Raw genomic sequence first — 20,382 nt, 5'->3', positions numbered from 1 at the left:
AAGGAGTCCAGGGCGTGAGAAGTAACATTCGTCCCATGGGCTCCGGGGCAGGACGCGGAGCTCCATTTCTCGGTTTTGGTCTCCTGGCGGAGCTGCACCGAGGCGGGGGCCGCACGACGGCACGAGACATTCCAGCACAAACTGCTGCCTCCGGGGCACTCTCCGTGTTGACTCGCGTGAGCCGAGCAACGCTCTGTCGGCCCTGGGGGCATCTGTTAAACTCTGAAGGGCCACAGCGACCTGGAGGAGGTGACGTCACGCGTGGGCGACATGGCGGAGCGGCTGGAGGAGGAGGTGGAGGTGCCTTGCAAGCCCTCGCAGCCGGGCTCAGGTGAGGCGCGGTGGACGCGACACCCGCTCACTCTCCGCTCTCTCCTCTGTCCTCGTGGTGGTGGTGGTGGGGGGGGGGATCGGGGTGAGGAGATGGCAGCGGGTGAGGTGCGATGCGTACGAGGCAAGGCTGCAGGTTCAGGTAGCTGGGCCCATTGCGGAGCTCCGCCGCTGGCTCCAACCCGATCAGCTCGCCCCCCCCGCCACCATCGGCGATGTCGACCCAGAGTCTCGCGAAGCTAAGCAGAGTTGGGCCTGGAACGCGCCTGGATGGGAGACCGCCGCGCGCGAAGCTCCGCGGCGCGGGCAGCAGAGGGCGCTGCAGTGCGGGCCTCGTGTCACCGTCACGCCGTGACCAGCGTGGTGAAGTATGGTCGTTACTACCCACGGCTGTTATTGAGGGAGGGGGGGGGCTCGTCCAGCAGTGGTGGATGTACAAACCAGAGCTGCGCACAAGTTCAAGAGACACATTGCCCTGAGCTTGCTCTTTACTCCCGCTGGAGACTGCGTGAGATGGTGAGATGGGTGGCTGGGGAGAGCGAGGGGTGGGTGAGCTCCTGGTTCGTGTCTAGAGGACAGCGTGGCGCCGTGCCCGATGCCCAAATTCCACGAACTTTACAATAATGATGGGTCTTGATTCGGTGGCGAGATGTTAGCTCCCACGCCTGTTGTGCAGGAGGTCGTGGGTTCGATCACGACCCCCTGTCGCCTGCTGTATATTTATAAATTTTGCGTGTCTTTCTCTCCCCGTGGTCGCGTGGATATTTCTCTGGGTCCTCCGGGTTTTCCCTAGAATCAACATCACGCGTTTAGAATATTTGGCCTCTGTACATTTCCGCATGATATAAACCACTTCGTTGAGCTATCTTTTGTGGCCAGGTCGCTTTTGAAAAATGAGCGATATAGTTCAGTAGAGCTTAGTTGGTAAAATAAAAAGTTAATTTAGTTGAATTTATGACGACGTTGAATTGATTTCCAGCAAAAAAAACGCAGGGCAGTCCTTTGGAACCGCTCTAGATGTTTTCTGAAATGTTTGTCCATCCAGAGTATGTTTCGAGGAAGGGAGCAGCCGTCAAGCCCAATTCTCATGATGCCCTGCTGCCTGATTTATAGTCTGGCCTTTGAATGCTGAACACTACTTCATGAAACAAGTGCATGTCATTGCGTTGAATGCACCACCCACGTCGATTACTGAATAATGGACATTATAATTCATAATTAAAGTCGTTTATTTTGGGTTAGATCGAGTAGGTATCATGCCAGACTTTACTATATAACCCTACACCACTCGCGTTAACACCTGGCGGCGCTGGTTGTAGTCTATAGCGAAACGTCGTACTTTATTTTAAATATTGTTTGATTTCCATCATTTCGCTTTTACTGATAAACCAAAATCGCATGGCACATTTGCCCACGTGATAGGTGTATTTCATTGGCTCAGGTTGTGGAGGGTTATATTTTAAAATGTACATGCCTATTTTTGGTTCTTTCGGTAAAGTCACGTAGATAGAAATACAAATAATAAATAATACAATTAAAAATGTACATAATAAATTGAAATAATAAAAGCCAAAATGTACATGCCTACACAATCTAATCCAAAATTAACTATGAATAAATATTGGTTTTGAGAGCCTACGTATACAATTAATTAGCATTGTTGAGTTTATCTTTGATGATTCTGAAGGAGTACATTGTGCTTTGTGTGCTGCCTTGGAGCTTCATGCTTGATACCGGGCGGCACTGCAGCATGGTGCATGGCACCTGCCTGGGTGTCCCCCAGCATGTTGTCATGGCTCATACGGTGAGGGGGATTTTTGCCATGTGTGCAGTGGCTGTGGACCACTCTCAGACCGATCCCATGGAGATGGTCCCTCTGAAGCTGGAGGAGCCCATGGAGGTTTCCCTCCCTCAACCAGACTGTGCAGCCACACAGGAGGGCACCGATGTCGTCTCGGCTTCATCTTCCGCAGGTATCTCTTGAACGATTCCTCTTTCGTAATTGTCATTTGAAAATGCGAGCAAAAGAATTGTGAGCTGAAGACAACTTGAACTCATGTTTAACTGATATCTAACACATTCCTGCGGAGGGAGCTAGTAGGAACGTTGAGTTGCTCGGTCAATGGCCAGGGTCAACGGCGGCGTGGTGTATTCCGCAAATATGGCCGACTGTGAGGGCGGGCACAAGCCGGCGTGAGTAGGTTAAACGTTGAGTTTTATAAGGGCACCACGGGGTGACCAGCTCCTCCCCACCCAGCCCCACCCCTCCCACCCCCCACCCAGCCCCACCCTCCCCACCCAGCCCCTCCCACCCTTCCCTCTCCACCCAGCCCGACCCCTCCCATTTTTGGATGCAGGACGGACACAATAGTCCCCTGTGGGCTGGTGGAACCAGGTGGTTCCTACCAGTAAAAGTCATAAGAGAGTACCTTGGCCAAATGCTACTGTGGCAAAATTCCAAACTCCCCCGTCGACACATTGAGAGTTGAAAATCGGAGGTTCTGCTGGGTGGCACTTCAACTCAGGCAAAAAAAAATTGTGTGAGGATCAAGTGTGGCGGTCGCAGACTCCAGGATTCAGTTGGCCTACTCGTCGTGCTCACTTGCTCTATTCCCACCTCTCGTTCAACGTTTGTCACGGCAGACAGGCACGTTTCCATCCAGGAGTCTCTGGAGGATCTGGAGAACCTCATCCAGGTGGACACTGGTGAGTTCCCTTCACCTCTTGATTCCAAAACATTCCGAGTTTGGAGCAGTCTGTGTGTGCCTGCAGGTGTAGAGCATGGCACGTCGCATGTGAAAAGCAGAGAACCTGTTTAAATGTACGTGACTGGATATAGCCCAGTTGTTGGCATGTCCAGCACCGGATCGGTTTGTGTGGATTCTATACTGTGGCGTGTGATGATTTACCCTGATCGTCATTCAGTTGTCATGGTTCTATTAAAAAAATCTACGTTTTTAATGTAGTGATTAATGTAGTGGCTTCTGGTGGCTGGAGTGGTTTTGTGAACCCATTACATTTGTGATCTGTAAGCAAATCTGTGTATGTATTGTGAGCTTAAGAATGGACATTGATAAAACCATGTATTGTTACACACACACTGCAGAGTTATTTTAACGAAAAAAATTAAACACATTCGGAATCCGAAAATGTATTTATACTGGAGGAATCCAATGAGCTATAAAGCTCTTTCTCACCTATGTCCAGTCAGGGCAGGTAAGAGCATTACATTCGTCAATAACACTGCCTTAAACGGAAAAACATATTTATAAAATAGATATTATACAAGTTCAAATACCCATTATGTTGTCTTTCACTCTCCAGGGTCAAAAACATGAGTATCAACCTTGTGGAAAATCAACATTGCTTTTCCTATGGCAAGACTTACCCCTTCTGTGGGACTGTTTTAATGTCATTGTTGGCACTCACATAGGATCCATAAGAAACAACCGTTCAAGGGCCACCACTAGAGGCGAACACCGGTCCACGCTGCTGTGAACAGGGAGACACTTTCACATGACTTTGCTTGTCAGTGACTTATTGCCGTTTTACAAATACGAAGGAGGCATCACAGCAATATGCTCCATTTGCTACTGCTTATGCAATTGTCTGGCTCAACCAGCTCACGGTCAAATTATAGTTGTTGCTCTACATCAACATCAGCCATACTTTATGGAAGAAGATTGCCACTTTGTGTGTTTTGAGCAGGAGGTAAGAGAGCCTGCCCACTCTGCTCAGAAGAAAAGTTCAGACCAACGTACAACCACAAGCTCAAGCGTCACCTACAGAATCTGCATTGGAAAGTGTCCCTGGAGTGCAATGGTAAGCCATCTTTCATTGCTCATGAAATATTGAAACATAGTTAATGTTACACTGACTACAACAGTGTTCTTCATTGGAAGGCCCATGGGCCACTGGCGTCTCCTGGTAGTCTTTGGTGCAGCCTCTGACATGTGCACTCCCCCTACCCTCCCGACAATACACTGCTGTCAACCAAAAGGTTTAAAATGTGTGGTGGCTCTCACACTGATGTCTTATTGGTGAAAGTGGCCTCCCTCTTAAAATTAGTGAAGAACACTGGACTACAACATTGACCCATTTGTTTTGCCTAATTCCCTCATACTAAAGTTCAGTCAACCCATTATGCTGTGACGTGCCTACTTCAGTATGAGCTCTCATCATAAACCAAACAAATTTCCACAGTGGAAAACAGAGGAGGGATCACACTCAGAGGGACCACCACCATGGAGATGCAGCTCGAGATGGATTGGGGGCATTGCAGAACTATGATGAACAATTGTAGATAGAATATAATTGCTGCTGATGATATGTGCCACTTCATTCGATGAAGTAATAGTGCAGAGGGTTGGCCCATATAAAACAGAAAGATGGATAAGAGCAAAACACTTATAAATTAGTCGATAAAACCCTCTTTATTGTATACCTACATAGAATAGGGGTGCGTACGTAGAGTGTGTCATCCTTTTTTATGTTTTCTTAAAGTGAATTGTTCATTTACCAACTTGTTTGCAGTCCCAGGGTATTACAGTGGTTTTGTGACATCATCCCACAGGGTCATTCTTTGACTCACGGTCATATACTGCCAGCTGCAAGCGTTCCACGTGGTAATTTGTCTTGCGACGTGATGTCATGGCACAATTGGGATATATAAGTAGCAATATTAAATAATATTTATGAAATTGTGTGAGCCATTGCAATGTTGTTTGCTGGTGCTGTGTGTCTGCAGGCCTGCGCATGTGCATCTGCCACCTGCCGTGTCGCCTGCACAAGCAGTCCCATGGAATTGAGCCGGTGAACAGTTCCCCACCAACTTGTGTCCAAGTCCCAGTGAGCCACTCATCCAGCACTTTCAGAATACGATTACTCTGTCTGCACACTACCTTAAAGAATGCAAAATTTCACAAATTAATACAGTAGCTGTTGGCTTGTAGATACAGTAATACCCCGATTTACGTCTCCCCTTTTTACGTTGTTTCGCAAATACGTTGTCACTTTATGAATACCGCTACCTAATTTGCATTGCCTGAACCCACACAAATTCCATCCGACTGGCTACAATCCATCTTTGTGGCCATACCAAAGAAAGCAACAAGCCGGAAATGCGAGGACTACAGACTGATAAGCTTGATGAGCCACGTGCTGAAAGTCTTCCTGAAGGTGATCCAACAGCGCATACGCTCCACATGCGAAAATGCATTGAAGAACACACAGTTTGGCTTCTGCAAAGGACTAGGCACAAGAGAAGCAATCTTCTGTCTACAGATACTACTACAGCGATGCTACGAACATCAGAAAGAAGTGTACATCTGCTTCATAGATTACGAGAAAGCCTTTGACTCAGTCGACCACGACCGACTAGCAGCTCTATTAAAACAACTGGGACTAGATAAAAACGACATCAACTTCATCATTGCTCTTTATTGGAAGCAAACAGCCCAACTCCGATATGACAACGAATTGACAGACCCAACACCAATACAAAAAGGTGTACGACAAGGTTGCCCACTTTCACCCAGTCTTTTCAACATCTACTCGGAGCAGATTTTTGATCGAACACTAGCAGATAAAAACATTGGTATTAAAGTCAATGGACAATACATCAACAACATCAGGTATGCCGACGACACTGCACTGCTGGCCGATTCGGAACAAGACCTACAACAAATCTTGGACGAGGTTGCCACAGAGAGTCAAATATGGGGCTTACGAATTAATAAAAAGAAAACAAAGGTTATGAAGGTCAGCCGAACTACAAGCGAAATAACAATCAAGCTTGGCAGCGAAAAATTGGAACAAGTACACCGATTTAAATACCTTGGTGTAATCATTGACGATCAGTTGAACCATGAAGTCGAAATCAAGAGCAGAATTGAACAAGCAAGCCAAGCATTTATTAAATGGAAAACACTCCTTGCAGACCGCAACTTGAGTACATCACTGAAACTGCGCACACTGAAATGCTACATCTGGTCAATTTTGCTGTACGGAGTAGAGACGTGGACACTAACAACAACAGCAACAAAAAGGCTCGAAGCTTTCGAGATGTGGCTGTATCGAAGAATGCTGAAAATCCCATGGACAGCCAAAACCACCAATACACAAGTTCTGCAAGATATGGGCACCGACAGGCAACTGCTGAAGACCATCATTAGCAGGAAGTGTTACTACCTAGGCCACATTGCCCGAAACGACCACAAATACCAGCTATTAAAGCAAATCCTGGAAGGAAAAATCGAAGGGAAAAAACGACCAGGACGGCCAAAAACGACATGGCTCAGTAACATCAAAACATGGCTACAATTAACAACAGCACAAACTCTACACGCCGTGCTAGACCGGGACCAATATCATCGTGAAGTCGCACACGCCGTTAGGCAGCACTAAAGAAGAAAAGAAGAAGAACCCACACTTATGTCGCTGACAGCTTCCGTCCTTTCTCGTATCCGTCTCCTCTCAGCCTTCGCCTCCATTCATCACGCATAGTCAGCGAATGACCGTTGTGCTAAACGTGTGACCTCTTACAACAGCATTCGCATAAACTGCTCTTGCTGCCATCCACCGGTGCCTCCGGTGATTTGTTTGATCCATGTATCACGGGGGCAACCACGGGGGCGGTACCATTTCTTTGAGGGTCGCAGTCCACTTCGAACGTCAACCTCCAACTGAAGTGCGCCTCCACCTACCTTCTAAATTGCTTTGATTTACGTCATTTCGATAATCGTCGTATCTTTCAGGAGTGCATCCCCGATGTAAACCAGGATATTACTGTACATATCTGAGCTCCCTTGCATCGGCTGTCCAACATACATATTGGGATTATTAATGAGCAAATAATGTAAACACACAGCCAAGTGACTTTCAGGTACACCGCCACAGTGCCCTTGTCTAGCAATACGATAGCCACACGGAGTCCTCTTTGTCATCCATGACAGGAGCACTTTGACCCTGGGTACGTCACAATGTGGCACATGGTGGGAGTCACGCCTTGTTGTAACCGGGAGCTCGGATTTGAGAGTTGAATCGGTAATTTTTTTTTTTAAGAATCAGATTTGTACTGCTCGAGTTCCACGCATCAATACGGTATTTATTTTGACAAGAAACACAACAGCAGCCGCAACTAATACGTTTGGTTGCATCCTTTAAAATAAGTTTGGAATTTGAACTGTGAGCACTGCCACATGAGGTGAGTGCACGTATTTGATTAACATTCATTCCCTCTTGATGAGCAGCTGACCATCGTGTGAATGCTTTTTCCACATCATACCTGTACCGTTGATAAAATATTACATTTCCCGCCTGTGAACTTTCACGGCCGTGGCCTGCGTGGAAGTGTAACAACTGTGGCTGGATGCGGCGCGTTTGGCTGTGCCGATTGTAGCCGCCCTTGTTTTTTGGCACAGGCCCAGGGGAAGATGGCTGCGCACTACCACTGCGCCGTGTGCTCCGTGACTATCATCCGCAAGACCGACATGCTCAGCCACCTGCACCGGCACTACAAACGGGGCGAGACGTACGGCAACTACAGGGAAGGTAATGCCCACTGCTGCCGCTGAAGCTCAGTGGCCATGGCAGAGGCACTCAAGGGATTTGCCGGCCAGGGATTTAAAAAATATTTATATAATGATTACTTGGCACAGGCCCATTATATCAAGCAGTCGGCAACAAACAGCGTTATTGAATGTTATATGAACTTGGGGAAAAGAGACGGTGGGAGAGGATTCCAAAATTTAGCGCAGTGTATGTATGTACGGTGAACTTATTTCGCACCATACGTCTGCAACCGTGCTCAGAGGTGCGGGGGAAAGACAACAAACTAAACACAATCATTGCACAATGGGTGCATGAAAAGAAGCAGCAAAGATAAGTTTTTTTTATCGCCTACAGTGTGGTGGTTGAACGCAGTGTGTGCGCTGCTGCCTGTAAGTTACCAGTGGACGAAGTAAAGAACGCACCCAGACCAGACAGGACTCTCAAAGCTTCAAAGCTATCAATAACGACAACACGCGCTGTCACTATAACAAGACATGCGGTTCCAGTATTGACCTCATCAGCCACCTGCATACCCACAAACCCTGACCGTCATCCCTGTCCATGGATGACCGTAATACTGAACCTCTGGGACCGCAGACAATGACGTTGCTATAAATTGATTAAGTCAAATGACCTCGTCTGATAACACAATTGCGAGATAATTAGTGAATGAAGGACATGTAAAAAGGAAATTGCAAAATTAACAACCAATATCCGTTTACAAAAACAATAACAATGTCCAAATTGTACAGAATTACTTTGTCATGAGCCCTCTTATAATAGAACAATTTATATTAAGAAATTAACTGACTGCATTGATAATGATAGTGTGGAGGCTTTTGTAGTGTTGCACAATTTCTGTAATCCATCATCGTTGCCTACGTATGATTAATTCTCTCTCCATCCAGTGTCTTCTATAGCAGAACCCTCTTACCCTCCCTTCATTCAATTTTCCCATAGCTGGTGTGTTTCCACTGGTGTTATTATGATGATTACACTTGTTTGCCATGGAAAGCCTCACTTAGCCTCGGCACTCTTTTTCAGGACAGTACTTTCAAACGTTTTAGTAGTTGGAGGCAATGATTGCTACGTATATTCCAATTGAGTAATTTGCATGTAATTTTTTCAAATATGGCAGATTTGGACTATGACACCGGCACACAATGGTCTACTCTTGAGAATGACGTCACACCATCTTTAATGTCCATTATGAAGCAGAGGGCTAGTATTTTAAAAGTTAATACACCCGCAATATTAATTAGGGCGGCCGCTGGATTTGAACCGTGAACCTCTGCAGTTGCTGAGCCAAGTCACTCATGTACCAGGTCTCGTGATGTCGTTACACTTAGATGCCTTTTACAAGCGTAGTCACATTAGGTCGCTGCCCCTGCATGGCATGGAAGTGGGAGGGTGGGGGTGGCGTCGTGTTGATTATCTGTTGTGCTTCTCACCACTGGCCGTAGCGGTGAGCTCTGGCGCGGGGAGCATGCTGGCCTCCCCGCCGTGCGGCCGTGTGCTGAGCGAGGCCGACACGAGCGTGCACGTTTTCCCCAATCACAGCGTTCCGCAGAAGTCCGACTCCTTCTTCAACCCACGCATGAAGCCCAACCGGTCAGCTCTACTCAAAAACACAGATTCCCCCTCCCCCCCCATAGCCTTAACAGATTGTTGGGACAAGTGCTCGAAGCGAGCACTTATGAAGGCTGGCACGGCACACGAGGGGATGGGTGGCCACCACCACACCCTGCCACCTTTGTCTCCCCAGTGGCAATGTTGACACACCACACCAGGTATCCATTTGAGTGTGAGTCGATCTAGGGGAGGCCCAGGACCCATTCAGATAATTGTCACTGGTGTTTGCCGTGAGCAGGAATCGAACTTGGATCACAGGGTTCGTAGCACAGCGGGCTAACCGTTGCACACGTGCACACACTGGGATACGATGCTGTAGTGTGTCTAGCACCATGCCCGGCCGCTTTTGTCTCTCCAATGTTCATATTTACACAGTACAGTACGTGCATTGTCATTAATGGCTGAATCAACCTTACAGAGGCACAGGACTGGTTCATATAACACTCAATACTGATATTAGTCATAGCCAACAATATAACTTAGGTCACAGGGTATAGCAATAACCACTATGTCATCACAACTCCCAATTGGTGATGGGGCAGTTGTGGAGAGAGTGGAGAGTTTCCCATACCTGGGCAGTGTGTTCATGACCGGCTCCGGTTGGGCAGCAGAGGTCTCACTCCGAATCAGTCGAGCGGCATTATCTTTTCATCGGTTGCGTAACGCTGTGTGAAAGCTACCTGGTCTGTCGCTCCGCACGAAGCTTCAGGTCTTCTCGGCCACAGTCATTCTCTCTCTTCTCTACGCTTGCGAAACGTGGACCCCCCAAATGGAACATCTTCGCCGATTAGAAACAGGCTGGCCTGTCTACGATCCATCCTGGGTTTAACCAGGCTGGATTGTGTGAGGAGCTCACATATTCTTGAAAGATCTGGACAAAGTCCCATCGGTGAGCTCCTCCGCCAGGCAAGGCTGCGTTGGCTGGGTCATGGAGCCCGCATGCCCAGCCACCACATGCCTGAACAGCTTTTGTTTGGCCAGATTGAGGGGGCTAAACGGGCGTGGCATGGGCTAGAGAAGAGATGGAGTGATGTGGTACAGGAGGATGTGGAGCTGATTGGACTTGCCGATGACTGGTACCAGCGATGTCAAGATAGACTTCTGTGGAGGAGGCTCGTGAAGGACGCTACTGGGCAGTTGGAGGCAGTCGCCCTCCAACAACAACGGAGGGGGGAGGAGCGACGCTCACAACAACGAGCGGAGCGCCGGGTGGCTAAAGCACAGCAAGTTAGCACAGTAGGGGGCACAGGTGGTGCATCAGCCACTCATCTCGGTCATCTCAGTCAGTCGACTCGTGGCATCTGGGTCTGCCCCGTGACCTCCTGCCAGCGGGCGTTCGACACCTCACGTGGCCTCAACCTGCACATAGCCTGGCACAAGCGTCGTGGTGACGTCACCACCACTTAGTGGCGAAATTCGGTTGTTGTTGTTGTAGTATATGGGATCCATGATATAGATACTGTTAAACTAGTATATAGGAGTATGTTTATGAGTTTATAAGTAGTGTGTTCAAACAGTTAGTACATCGGGCTGTGTGTGTTGTGTGTGTTTGACTGGATTAGAGGCTGTGTGTGTTTGAGTGTTAATGACTTAGGAAGCTGTGTGTGTGATTGTTCGTGTTGGACATTGCACTGTATGATTGTTGATAACCAGAGGCTTAATGTGTGTGCGTAGTACAAAACACTGTTTTGTATGATTGTTTTTCACGTTAGGTGCTGTGTGTGAGTATTAACGACTTAAAGGCCGTGTGTATTTGAGTGTTAAGGACTTACAAGCTGTGTATGTGTACGTGTAGCAGTACATAGGGCTGTGTGAGTGTTGCTGACCCAGAGACTGCGTGTGTGCTGCAGGCAGCTGGTGTTCTGTGCCCTGGCAGCACTGACGCAGGAGAGGAAGCCCCTGGCGTGCCTCGATGCGTTTGGAGCCACAGGTGGAGCCTGGTCAATGGCTGGGAGGCTTCAATGACTCATTTGACTAAACAGAGCACAGACAAAACAATACCTTTGCTAACCATGCCTGGAGGTGGCTATTGCCACTCCCCCCACCCACCCACAAAGACAAAGATCCCCCTTATCGCTTTAACGGCCTGTTGGGATAAGTGCTGTTAGTAACTACCTATTCACCCCAGCACGGCGGCCGCATTTGTTTCCTCGCACAGTGTGGTGACCACTATGCTACCGCTCCCAATTAGATCAATCACTTAAACACTCACCGACCTATACAATCAATTACCTACCCACTCATCCACCCACTAACTGATCCACTCGCCAACCAAACCACCCTATACTCACTCATCCATGAATTTATTCACTCGACCACCCACCCATTCACCTGCCAAGTGACCCGCACGTGCGCACACAGGAATCATGGGGCTGCAGTGGGCCAAGCACCTGGGCAGCACGGTGCGTGTCACCATCAACGACGTGTCGGAGGCGTCTGTGCGAATGATGGAGGAGAACTGCCGCCTCAACGGGATGACGGTGACGGAGTCGTGGCCGGACAGCGATGAGGGTGGCGAGGAGGTAGAGGGTGAGGGCGAGGCGGAGGACCGGCTGGTGGAGGTGACGCAGTACGATGCCAACGTGCTCATGCACCTACGCGCTTTTGACTACATGTGAGCACAACCGACTGTCGTGGGCACACACACAAAATGACAAAGAACCCCCATACAGCCTCAACATACTGTTGAGGCAAGTGCTGTTAGTAAGCACCTGTGAAGGCCGGTAAGGCACACGAGGGGGTGGATGGCCAGAACCACGGCAGGCTGCTTTTGTCTCCCGAGTGACAACATTTACACATTGCACCAAGTACTCATGTGAGGCTGAGTCGATCTAGGGGAGGCCCAGGACCGGTGCAGATAAACGTCACTGTTGTTGGCCGTGAGCGGGAATCGAACTCGGTTCACCAGGTTCTTAGCGCAGCACGGTAACTACTACACTACCGCTCCCGATTGCACGAACTCACACACAAATGCACCTCCACTCGTGTACAACCGTACACACTTAACGCCTCGGTTTTCCCAACCAATATGATTCACAAGAGATTTTTGGCCTCACGTGACCTTATAAAAAAAATCACTTATCAGTTTAACATACACACGTTATGCATACAAATGCCTACACACACTCGGATCTCTTAACGCACCTGAATCATAGCCACCAGACCACGTCAGACGCCGGACCTCTAACCCCGTTCCCGTTTGCTCGACAGCCACCTGGACCCATTTGGCACGGCGGTGGACTACCTGGACGCCGCGTTCCGCAACGTCCGCAACCACGGTATCGTGTCCATCACCAGCACGGACCTGAGCTCGCTCTACTGCAAAGTGCCTAACGTGGCCTTGCGCCACTATCACTGCAACCTGGTGCGCACAGAGTACTACCACGAGCTCGCCGCACGCATGGTGCTCACGGCCGCCGTCAGGTAGCGCAGTCAAGCTCCGTGCTCGCGCGTACACACGCATACACGTCCCGTATAGCGGTGCAGAATGTGGGGAGCACTTGCCCTAACGGTCCGTTAAAGGCTATATGGGGGATCTTTGTCTTTTGTGTGTGCTTATGCAGGGCGGCCGGTCGCTGCAACAAAGGCGTGGAGGTGCTGCTGGCCGTGGCGCTGGAGCACTTTGTGCTGGTGGTGGTGCGGGTGCTGCGCGGGCCCGGCCACGCGGACGAGTGCGCGCGCCGCCTGCGCCGCCTCGTGCACTGCCAGTGGTGTGAGGAGCGCGTCTTCGCTCCCGACTCGCACATGCTGAGCGGTACACGCAGTGGCGCACGCAGTGGTGCCATTCGCCCCTCCCACATCACTCGCCCCTTCCCCCCCCCCCCTGCGTCGCTCGCCCCCCCCCCCCCACGTCATTCACCCCCCCCCTCCTCCCCGTCGTTCACCCCCCCCTCCTCCCCGTCGCTCCCCCCCGCATCACTTGCCCCTATCTTCCCGTGTCGCTTGTCCCCTCTCCCCCCCCATGTCGCTCGCCCACTCCCACCCGCATCACTCGCCCCCTCCCCATCTGCAGCATTCCCCCCCCCCCCCCCCACGTTTCTCGCCCCCTTCCCACCGCGTCTCTCGCCTCCTCGGCATCACGTCACCGCATCACCGCCTACCCATGCCGGCATCGAGGTTTGGCTCCGCTCGGTCAAGGCGAGCAGTGAGTAGACTTTTGGGCGTTTTCCACCAGGGTTGCTCTTCCTCACAGTCAAGTCCTCACAACCCCCCATGACTCGCAGTGCGGCGCTCCATGATTGCCACACGGTGCGCAAGTGGCCTCATCTGTATATCAAAGAACAAGATTGGTAAACCTAAGAAGGTGCATGTAGGGGGTTGTGAGGACTATCGGTCATGGCACTAGTCTTTAAGTTATAAAGTCAAAGTGTTATTTTCACTGAAATGAACATTTGATGGCAATCATATGCATTGGTGACCCTGAGAACATTGAGTGGCACCGGGTGCTGTAGCTTGTGCATTATGTGCTGTCGCCATGTGTTCAGAAAACCCCTACAGTGTGCTGCCCTGCGACTGCCACAGCAGCATGCCAGGACGCACCGCCATCGAGCTGGGCCCGATGTGGTGAGCATCACTCCCACCGCACACCGCACGTCCAGACACCAGGGTGTGCCTGTCACCATGTTCACCCGCCTTTGATATTTACACACTGCACCAGATACTCACAGTTGTATATTCCAGCCAATGCAATGCTTCATAATTTCTAAATAGGTGTGTGGATATATTTCACCAGGTAAGATCCAGCTGATAAAAACATCTATTTTACAAAGACCTCAAAAGGTCATCACGGTCTGTTACCATTAATTTATTTAGCTGTATACCTCAGCTGTTGCGGAATTAACACCCACCCATCAATATCTGATGTTACAGTCGCCGTCCATCTGGCTTTATGTCTTCCCTTTAGTCTCAGACCTTTTGTTTTCCAAACTAATGTCTGTCTTGGGGACTTGCACTCCCCTACCCTGCACGCACGCCTCGACTGGTCAGTTGGACAACCTTAAGCCAGACGGTGGCATTTTTTAAGACCTTAGTTTGGTCTTAAATGTAGAGGTCGTGTATTGACTTTACACAACTACAGGATCTAGCAGTGGAAAGGAAGAGATGGCAAGGTGTGATGGTAATCATAAGCGTTGCCAGCATTGGCCTCTCGACCTGCAGTGAAACATTCCCACTCTACTCGCATTTACGAGATTGCGAATTAACAACACAGTCGAGTGTTCACACGGTCCATCATACATTTGAGGTCAATACAATGAGTACCATTTTGTGATAGGTCAACATTGGTTGTCCTGTAGGGATTAGCCCCGACCATAGAAATTGTCAATAATAATTCATATCAACCAATGGGAATGAGTGCTGTCAAAATCTGTCCCAAACATGGAACCACTTGGATATTTAACTCCACATGCTGAAAAAAACTCTCATTCTCTTCCTCATGACCATCGACATCATTGTTAAAAAGCAACTGAGCAAGCAGGCCATGTGGGGCGAGGGTGGGTGTTGCAGTTACACTAAGCCCTGCTACATACTCCTGCCCTCCTTAGCACTCAGTACTCGCACAAATACTTCTGGAAATTCATCATTGCGTGTCGCTGGTGTGTGTGTCTTAGTATTTGTATCTGTATGTGTGAGTTTGTGTGTGGCAATGAATATCTCAACTGGCCCTGGGCCACCTATAGGTCGGCTCAGCCTTAAATGAGTACCTGGTGCGGTGTGTAAACATCAGCACTGGGGAGACAAAGGCGGCCGGACGTGGCGCTGGCCGCACCTCCGATTTCCCGCACCTCCGATTAGCACGGTTGGCTTACGTACGGTGCGAAAAAAGTAAAACATACATACACATATACATGGCCACCCACCGCCTCGTGTGCCGAGCAGACCTTCGTAGGCACCCGCTACCAGCACTTTTCCCCCTTACAGTCTGTAAAAGGCTGCACGCGGGGGATCTTTGCCTTTGTTCTTCATGTGCGTGTGTGGGGTGCGGGGCAGGTCCGGGAGTCTATTCAACAGCGGCTTCCTGCGGCGGATGCTGTTCGAGGCGGTGCAGCACGAGGTCGAGGATGTACAGCCCCTGCTCAAGACGCTCGCGGGCGAAGCGGAGTGCACCAACGTCAGGAAGTACGCCCTCACCAACGTGGCCGCCCACACCAGCCAAGGTCGGTCTCTCTAGCACGGCTATGAAGTTGCAGTCAACGTAAATACAGTGGTTGTTCGGTTTACGATGCCATTGTTTTAGTCTGGCTACAAATTAACAAAGTCCATTATGGATGCAAGATGTACTAAGTGCTAACACAATATAACTGTCCGTCATGTTGTTCTGCACGATGTCCGAACATTTCGCTTCCTCATGCTGGAGCAGTGAAATGTTGGACCTCATACCAAACAACACGCGGTACAACCCGAACGCGCATCCGAGCGCTAAAGAGCACAATCGCGAAACCCCAAGTTGTACAAAACGAATACATTAATAAACACATACATGCTGTTGATTCAGCTCCAAAAACAGATTCAATAAAAAAAACATTTAAGTCCACCAGCGTATGGACCTTGTGCACCACTGATTTTCAGTGGAGTGTTTGACAGGCCTGTAACACGTGAGCTGTTACTGTGTGGTGGTGAGTGTATCCGGTCGCCGTAGCCGCTGCTCATGTGTAACGTGTGGTGCCCGTGCTAGCAGAGGAGAGCGGTGTGGTGATCAGCACGACGTTGTCGGCACGGCCGACTTCCGAAGGCCTCGTCCACTCCTCCACCGACTCCATGGGTGAGGCTCCATGGCCGCATGGTTACCTCCAGCCTGTGCGTGTCACCTCATAGTGGCGACACACTCCTGTAATACGGCACTGTGGAGGCAGTGAGGGTTAATGGATTGCACGAACTCCCAAACTCACTGGGCGATGAGGTCGCCATCTCCTGGCTTGCCAGGGCATGATAGTAGCACAGCAAGTTGTTTAATTTCCATCTGCATCTCATCTGTATAGGCATCGAGTGTTACCCCCCCTCACACGCGTGTTTTCTCCCGGTACTGCCTTTTTTTGGGGGGGGCATGTAAATAATTCAGAATTGGGAGGAGGGGGAAACCACATGAAGAGTTAGGGTGGGGATATATGTTTTATAAGCATGGAGTATGTGATGTAGATAAATGTAGAGGAGTCTCGAACAGGCGGATAGCTTCAGCAGTGGTGGAAGTGCCAGACATTGGTGGCAGCAGGATTTGAGGAAAGCTGAAAGCAAGGCAGTCGCAGCTGACATTTTGGAGAAAAACTATAAAAATTATTTCTGTTTTGGCCATGAGAATTGGTGAAAAAGCTGTTTCTTTCAATCAATCACCCAATATTCAAGTCTCTTTTTCAAGGGTTTGAAAAAAGTAATTATCTCCACATTCAAAGGAGTGTTTAATGTTACTCATCTCCACTAGTGACCTTTAACTTGTGCTAAAATTAAATATTTCTGTGAGGACAGTCTAAACTACAGGATAATAATCGTGACTTCCCACACAGTGGAACTCTCTTTCTTGATCCCAAATAAGAGGATAGACCCCAACGAGGATTTGATCTTGCAAATTTTCAAGATTGATTTGAGTTGCCACATGAAGTGCTGCCCAGGCAGGTTTTAGGGCATTAGCGGCACATAAACATGTGCTGTGGACCAAATTTGTCAGCATGAGGTGCTTAGCACAGATGTTTTGTTTGGATGTGTGCAATTTACAGCACTGGCTTTAAGGTCACCAATGCAATTTCCAGCACACACCTCAAGGTTGTTTGAGCTCCAACACTCTCTCGTTTTTGTTACAGTACGTGATTTTGGTGACTTTGTGAATATAAGACACCCTGTTGATTTTATAAAAGCGGAGGAGATCTTGCTAACTGAAGCCACACTCGTGCGCGATGTCCTGTCAAGCTGGCCATGGCCTGGTTCTTAGGGTATTCATGTAAATGCGCGGTCCCTGCTTGATTTTGTTCTTTGCAGGTAAGAGACGATCGGAGGAAGCGGCCGGAGGTGCCGGCAAGAGGCAGCGCGGAGACGGAGGCTTCTCCACTGAACATCCGCCGTTCTACTACAGCATCCACCGGCACAGCATCAAGGGCATGAACATGCCAAAGTGAGTGTGCAACAGTCTCCCACAAGTCGGCAAATTAGCAAACGTTGTTTTGAGAAATGCTCTTCAGAGCTACTCCTTCGGGATGGCCATGGCGAGCGTTCGCCACCGAGCGGCACCAGTGTTAGAGGCCAAGCCAGAGGCGAGGCGTAACTAGGCACGTGGCCCTTAGTGGCGCTAGCTAATTGCTATCATAATGGCGATACACAGTACCCCTGAGCCACCTCCGCCACCGCTCAGGGCATTGTTGTTGTGATTTGAATTGTCCTCGTGCCGCCCTATGAGTGACGCCGGGCCTGGTCCCCAACCCCCAGGCTCAACCACTTTCTGGCCAGCCTGACGGAAGCCGGCTTCCGGGCGAGTCGCACGCACTTCGACCCGACCAGCATCCGCACGGACGCCACGCTGCCGCAGATCAACGCCGTGCTGGTGCAGCACAGCCGGCCCACGCACAGCCAGCACGCGCATGGCCTGCCCGTGCCCCCCGTGCAGCCCGCCAGCAGTTAGCCCGTGCAAGCGAGCGGGGAAATAGATGGGCAAGGGTGTTTGGCAATCTAGCCGGCCGTGCGCATGAAGCCTGTGCGCAGCCTAGGGTTACACAGAGCAGGTAACGCACACTTGTGCATGCACAGCGAGCATGCCGGTAGAGGATATGCAGTGCACTCGCAAAACTGGCGAGCACGCAGCTCGTCATTTTACACAGAGAGCCAGCGTGCAACTACGTCAAGAGACGCAAGCAATCACTATGCAGCTACCGTTTATAGACAACAACACAGTCGCAGCATAACCATACCTGGGTGTGTAGTCACACACAGACAAACGTATCCTGTTTATCCTATGGGACTATCGGGGAAAAGTCATTTTCGTGATCATCTCATTAGGACTAGTATGGAACATGGGGAGGAGGGCATAGCCAGCAGCAACACTGTCGTTTATTTATCAAGAAAAACTTGAAAGAACCTTAAGAGAAGACCCCCTTTTAGAAGTGTGTCCCTGCATTGGGATAATTTCATCAAGGAGTGTTTAATGCTCCTGGCTAGAGTCACTTCCCCACTGGTGACACTGACAAACACCCGACCACGTACTCATTCTTTGGACAAGTTAGAGACTCAGGCCAGGATGAAATATCAATTTCCAGTGGTGTTTTAATTTGCTAAGAATTTAACCTGAGTTTCTTAGACTGTAGCTATTATGAGCTATTCGTGTGCTCCCACTCCCAAAACGTGTAACGTCTGTTACACGCGTCCATTCGCATGATCATAACGCGCAACTCTTAACAGCATCACCGCCTCTGTAACGTTTATGTTGATTGGTGTGACTATTGTAGCATCGCCGTCTTCAACAAAATGTGTAGTATTTAGAGAGAAAATAAGTCTGGTTCATTCAGGTAAATGTAGCGTTTATTCTGACACATTGTTGTTTTACATTGTTTTAGAAATGCATCCACACCAAGTAACAGACGCCTTGACAAATGTGCGTTGCTAACGCGACCAATAATAGTCCAATACACCTGACCGTGGTGACCCTTATGTCGGCCTTTGGAAACAAAACTGGATAGAACGTGATACATTGGTCATATGTAATTTATTTTGCACACAACATGGGTGAATTGTTGTTTAAAAAAATTATAATAACCACTTTGCGGTGGGTGATAGTGGTTTCCACATCTCCCATTGTGATTGGAGGATATAAAACACGCACACGCTCATGATCACAAATGGGCAGGAGTCGGCAGTGTTTTTTTTCCCGACCTTGTCTATTGTCCCTTCAGTTGGAGGGCGGGCGTTGTGGAAATCCATCGTGCGGTCAACATTGAAATGTTTTTGTACAAATCTTTGATGAGGCTGCACGTTGACAATGCACGATTAACAAATATATTAAGTCATGTCAGATTTAGCAGCTGAGCCGGAGTGGTTTTATGATTTGACTTTTTGCGCTGGTTCTGTACGTTGTTTTCTACTGACTGAGACGAATATGAATGTAACAAGTTGTTTTGTTTTCATTTCGGTTGCAATGTGTTTGAAGCTTGGCACATTGTAATGTTAATGGACAAGCGCTAAACATAGTAAACTGTTTCCATGATTATCAGCATTCGGTGCATCAATAAAAAAATTCTAAAAAGGAGAAATGGAAGTAACATGAGTGAAGTAGCCATGAAAACTGAAACCACCTCATTGTGGGCAAATTCTCTTGGGGTTACAATTAGCACGGTTAGCTACGTACGCTGAGAAATAAGTTCACCATACATACAATGACTTATGGCCATAGTAAAAGTCCTTTATTGCTTTCACGTAAGCACGTGTGAAAACAAAACATGCACAGATATATTCAGTGAGGATCGATGCTTGTTGAGTGACCAGAGAAATGATACTGAAGCCTCGAGTGAGCAGAGTTAACGCGCTTACATTTCTTCATTATTAGCCTGCATCAATCCGCTGCTGGATGAAGGCACGTGAACTGAATTCAATTTATTGCTCCATCTCCTCGGTGTACGTTTTTCTCGGACGTTTTTATCCCTTAGCAGCCACTTCATTATCATTCTTGACTGTCGTTCATCATCTTTTTTAGCGACGCGTTCTGCCCAAGCCCGCTTTCAATTTTGATGTCATTAACCTCGGAACAATGTTGATTTTTTTGTCGATGATGGAACCTGTAAATACATAGTAGGTGCACAAACGGGCTCGGTGCTGAGCCAGTAGCAGCCAGCAGTTGTGTAAATGTAATACAATTAAAGTACATTCGAACTATTATGCATATCGAAGTGGGGGGCAAAC

At 48.9% G+C, this 20,382-nt stretch overlaps 1 protein-coding gene across 2 annotated transcripts; it reads left to right on the top strand.

Moving 5' to 3' along the window:
- The first annotated feature begins 248 nt into the window (after positions 1-248).
- TRMT1L (tRNA methyltransferase 1L) lies at positions 249-19,755 on the top strand. 2 transcript variants are annotated; one of them, XM_078865627.1, is made up of 16 exons: positions 249-331; positions 2,163-2,303; positions 2,974-3,036; positions 4,039-4,152; positions 5,078-5,178; positions 7,752-7,881; positions 9,345-9,492; positions 11,364-11,443; positions 11,875-12,127; positions 12,724-12,936; positions 13,077-13,267; positions 13,998-14,076; positions 15,502-15,668; positions 16,190-16,273; positions 17,479-17,611; positions 17,923-19,755. In XM_078865627.1, exons 1-16 carry the CDS (start codon positions 271-273, stop codon positions 18,113-18,115), a joined length of 2,151 nt encoding a protein of 716 aa, XP_078721753.1. In that variant the 5' UTR covers positions 249-270; the 3' UTR covers positions 18,116-19,755. The 2 variants fall into 2 exon arrangements, with proteins under 2 accessions (XP_078721753.1, XP_078721754.1); XM_078865628.1 differs by lacking the exon at positions 249-331 and adding an exon at positions 778-846.
- The last annotated feature ends 627 nt before the right edge of the window (positions 19,756-20,382 follow it).

Source organism: Lampetra fluviatilis, chromosome 20 (assembly GCF_964198595.1).
Source record: "Lampetra fluviatilis chromosome 20, kcLamFluv1.1, whole genome shotgun sequence".
In the NCBI taxonomy this organism is placed as follows: Eukaryota; Metazoa; Chordata; class Hyperoartia; order Petromyzontiformes; family Petromyzontidae; genus Lampetra; species Lampetra fluviatilis.
Note: the sequence above shows the minus strand (reverse complement) of the source record. Positions and strands in the feature narration are given on the sequence as shown.

What these genes read in the sequence shown, in the direction of transcription:
- TRMT1L (XM_078865627.1), top strand. Translation starts at nt 271, where the DNA reads ATGGCGGAGCGGCTGGAGGAGGAGGTGGAGGTGCCTTGCAAGCCCTCG. An exon ending in CCACGCATGAAGCCCAACCG is followed by an intron (nt 9,493 to 11,363) that starts GTCAGCTCTACT and finishes TGTGTGCTGCAG; the next exon opens with GCAGCTGGTGTTCTGTGCCC. An exon ending in AAGGGCATGAACATGCCAAA is followed by an intron (nt 17,612 to 17,922) that starts GTGAGTGTGCAA and finishes CCCAACCCCCAG; the next exon opens with GCTCAACCACTTTCTGGCCA.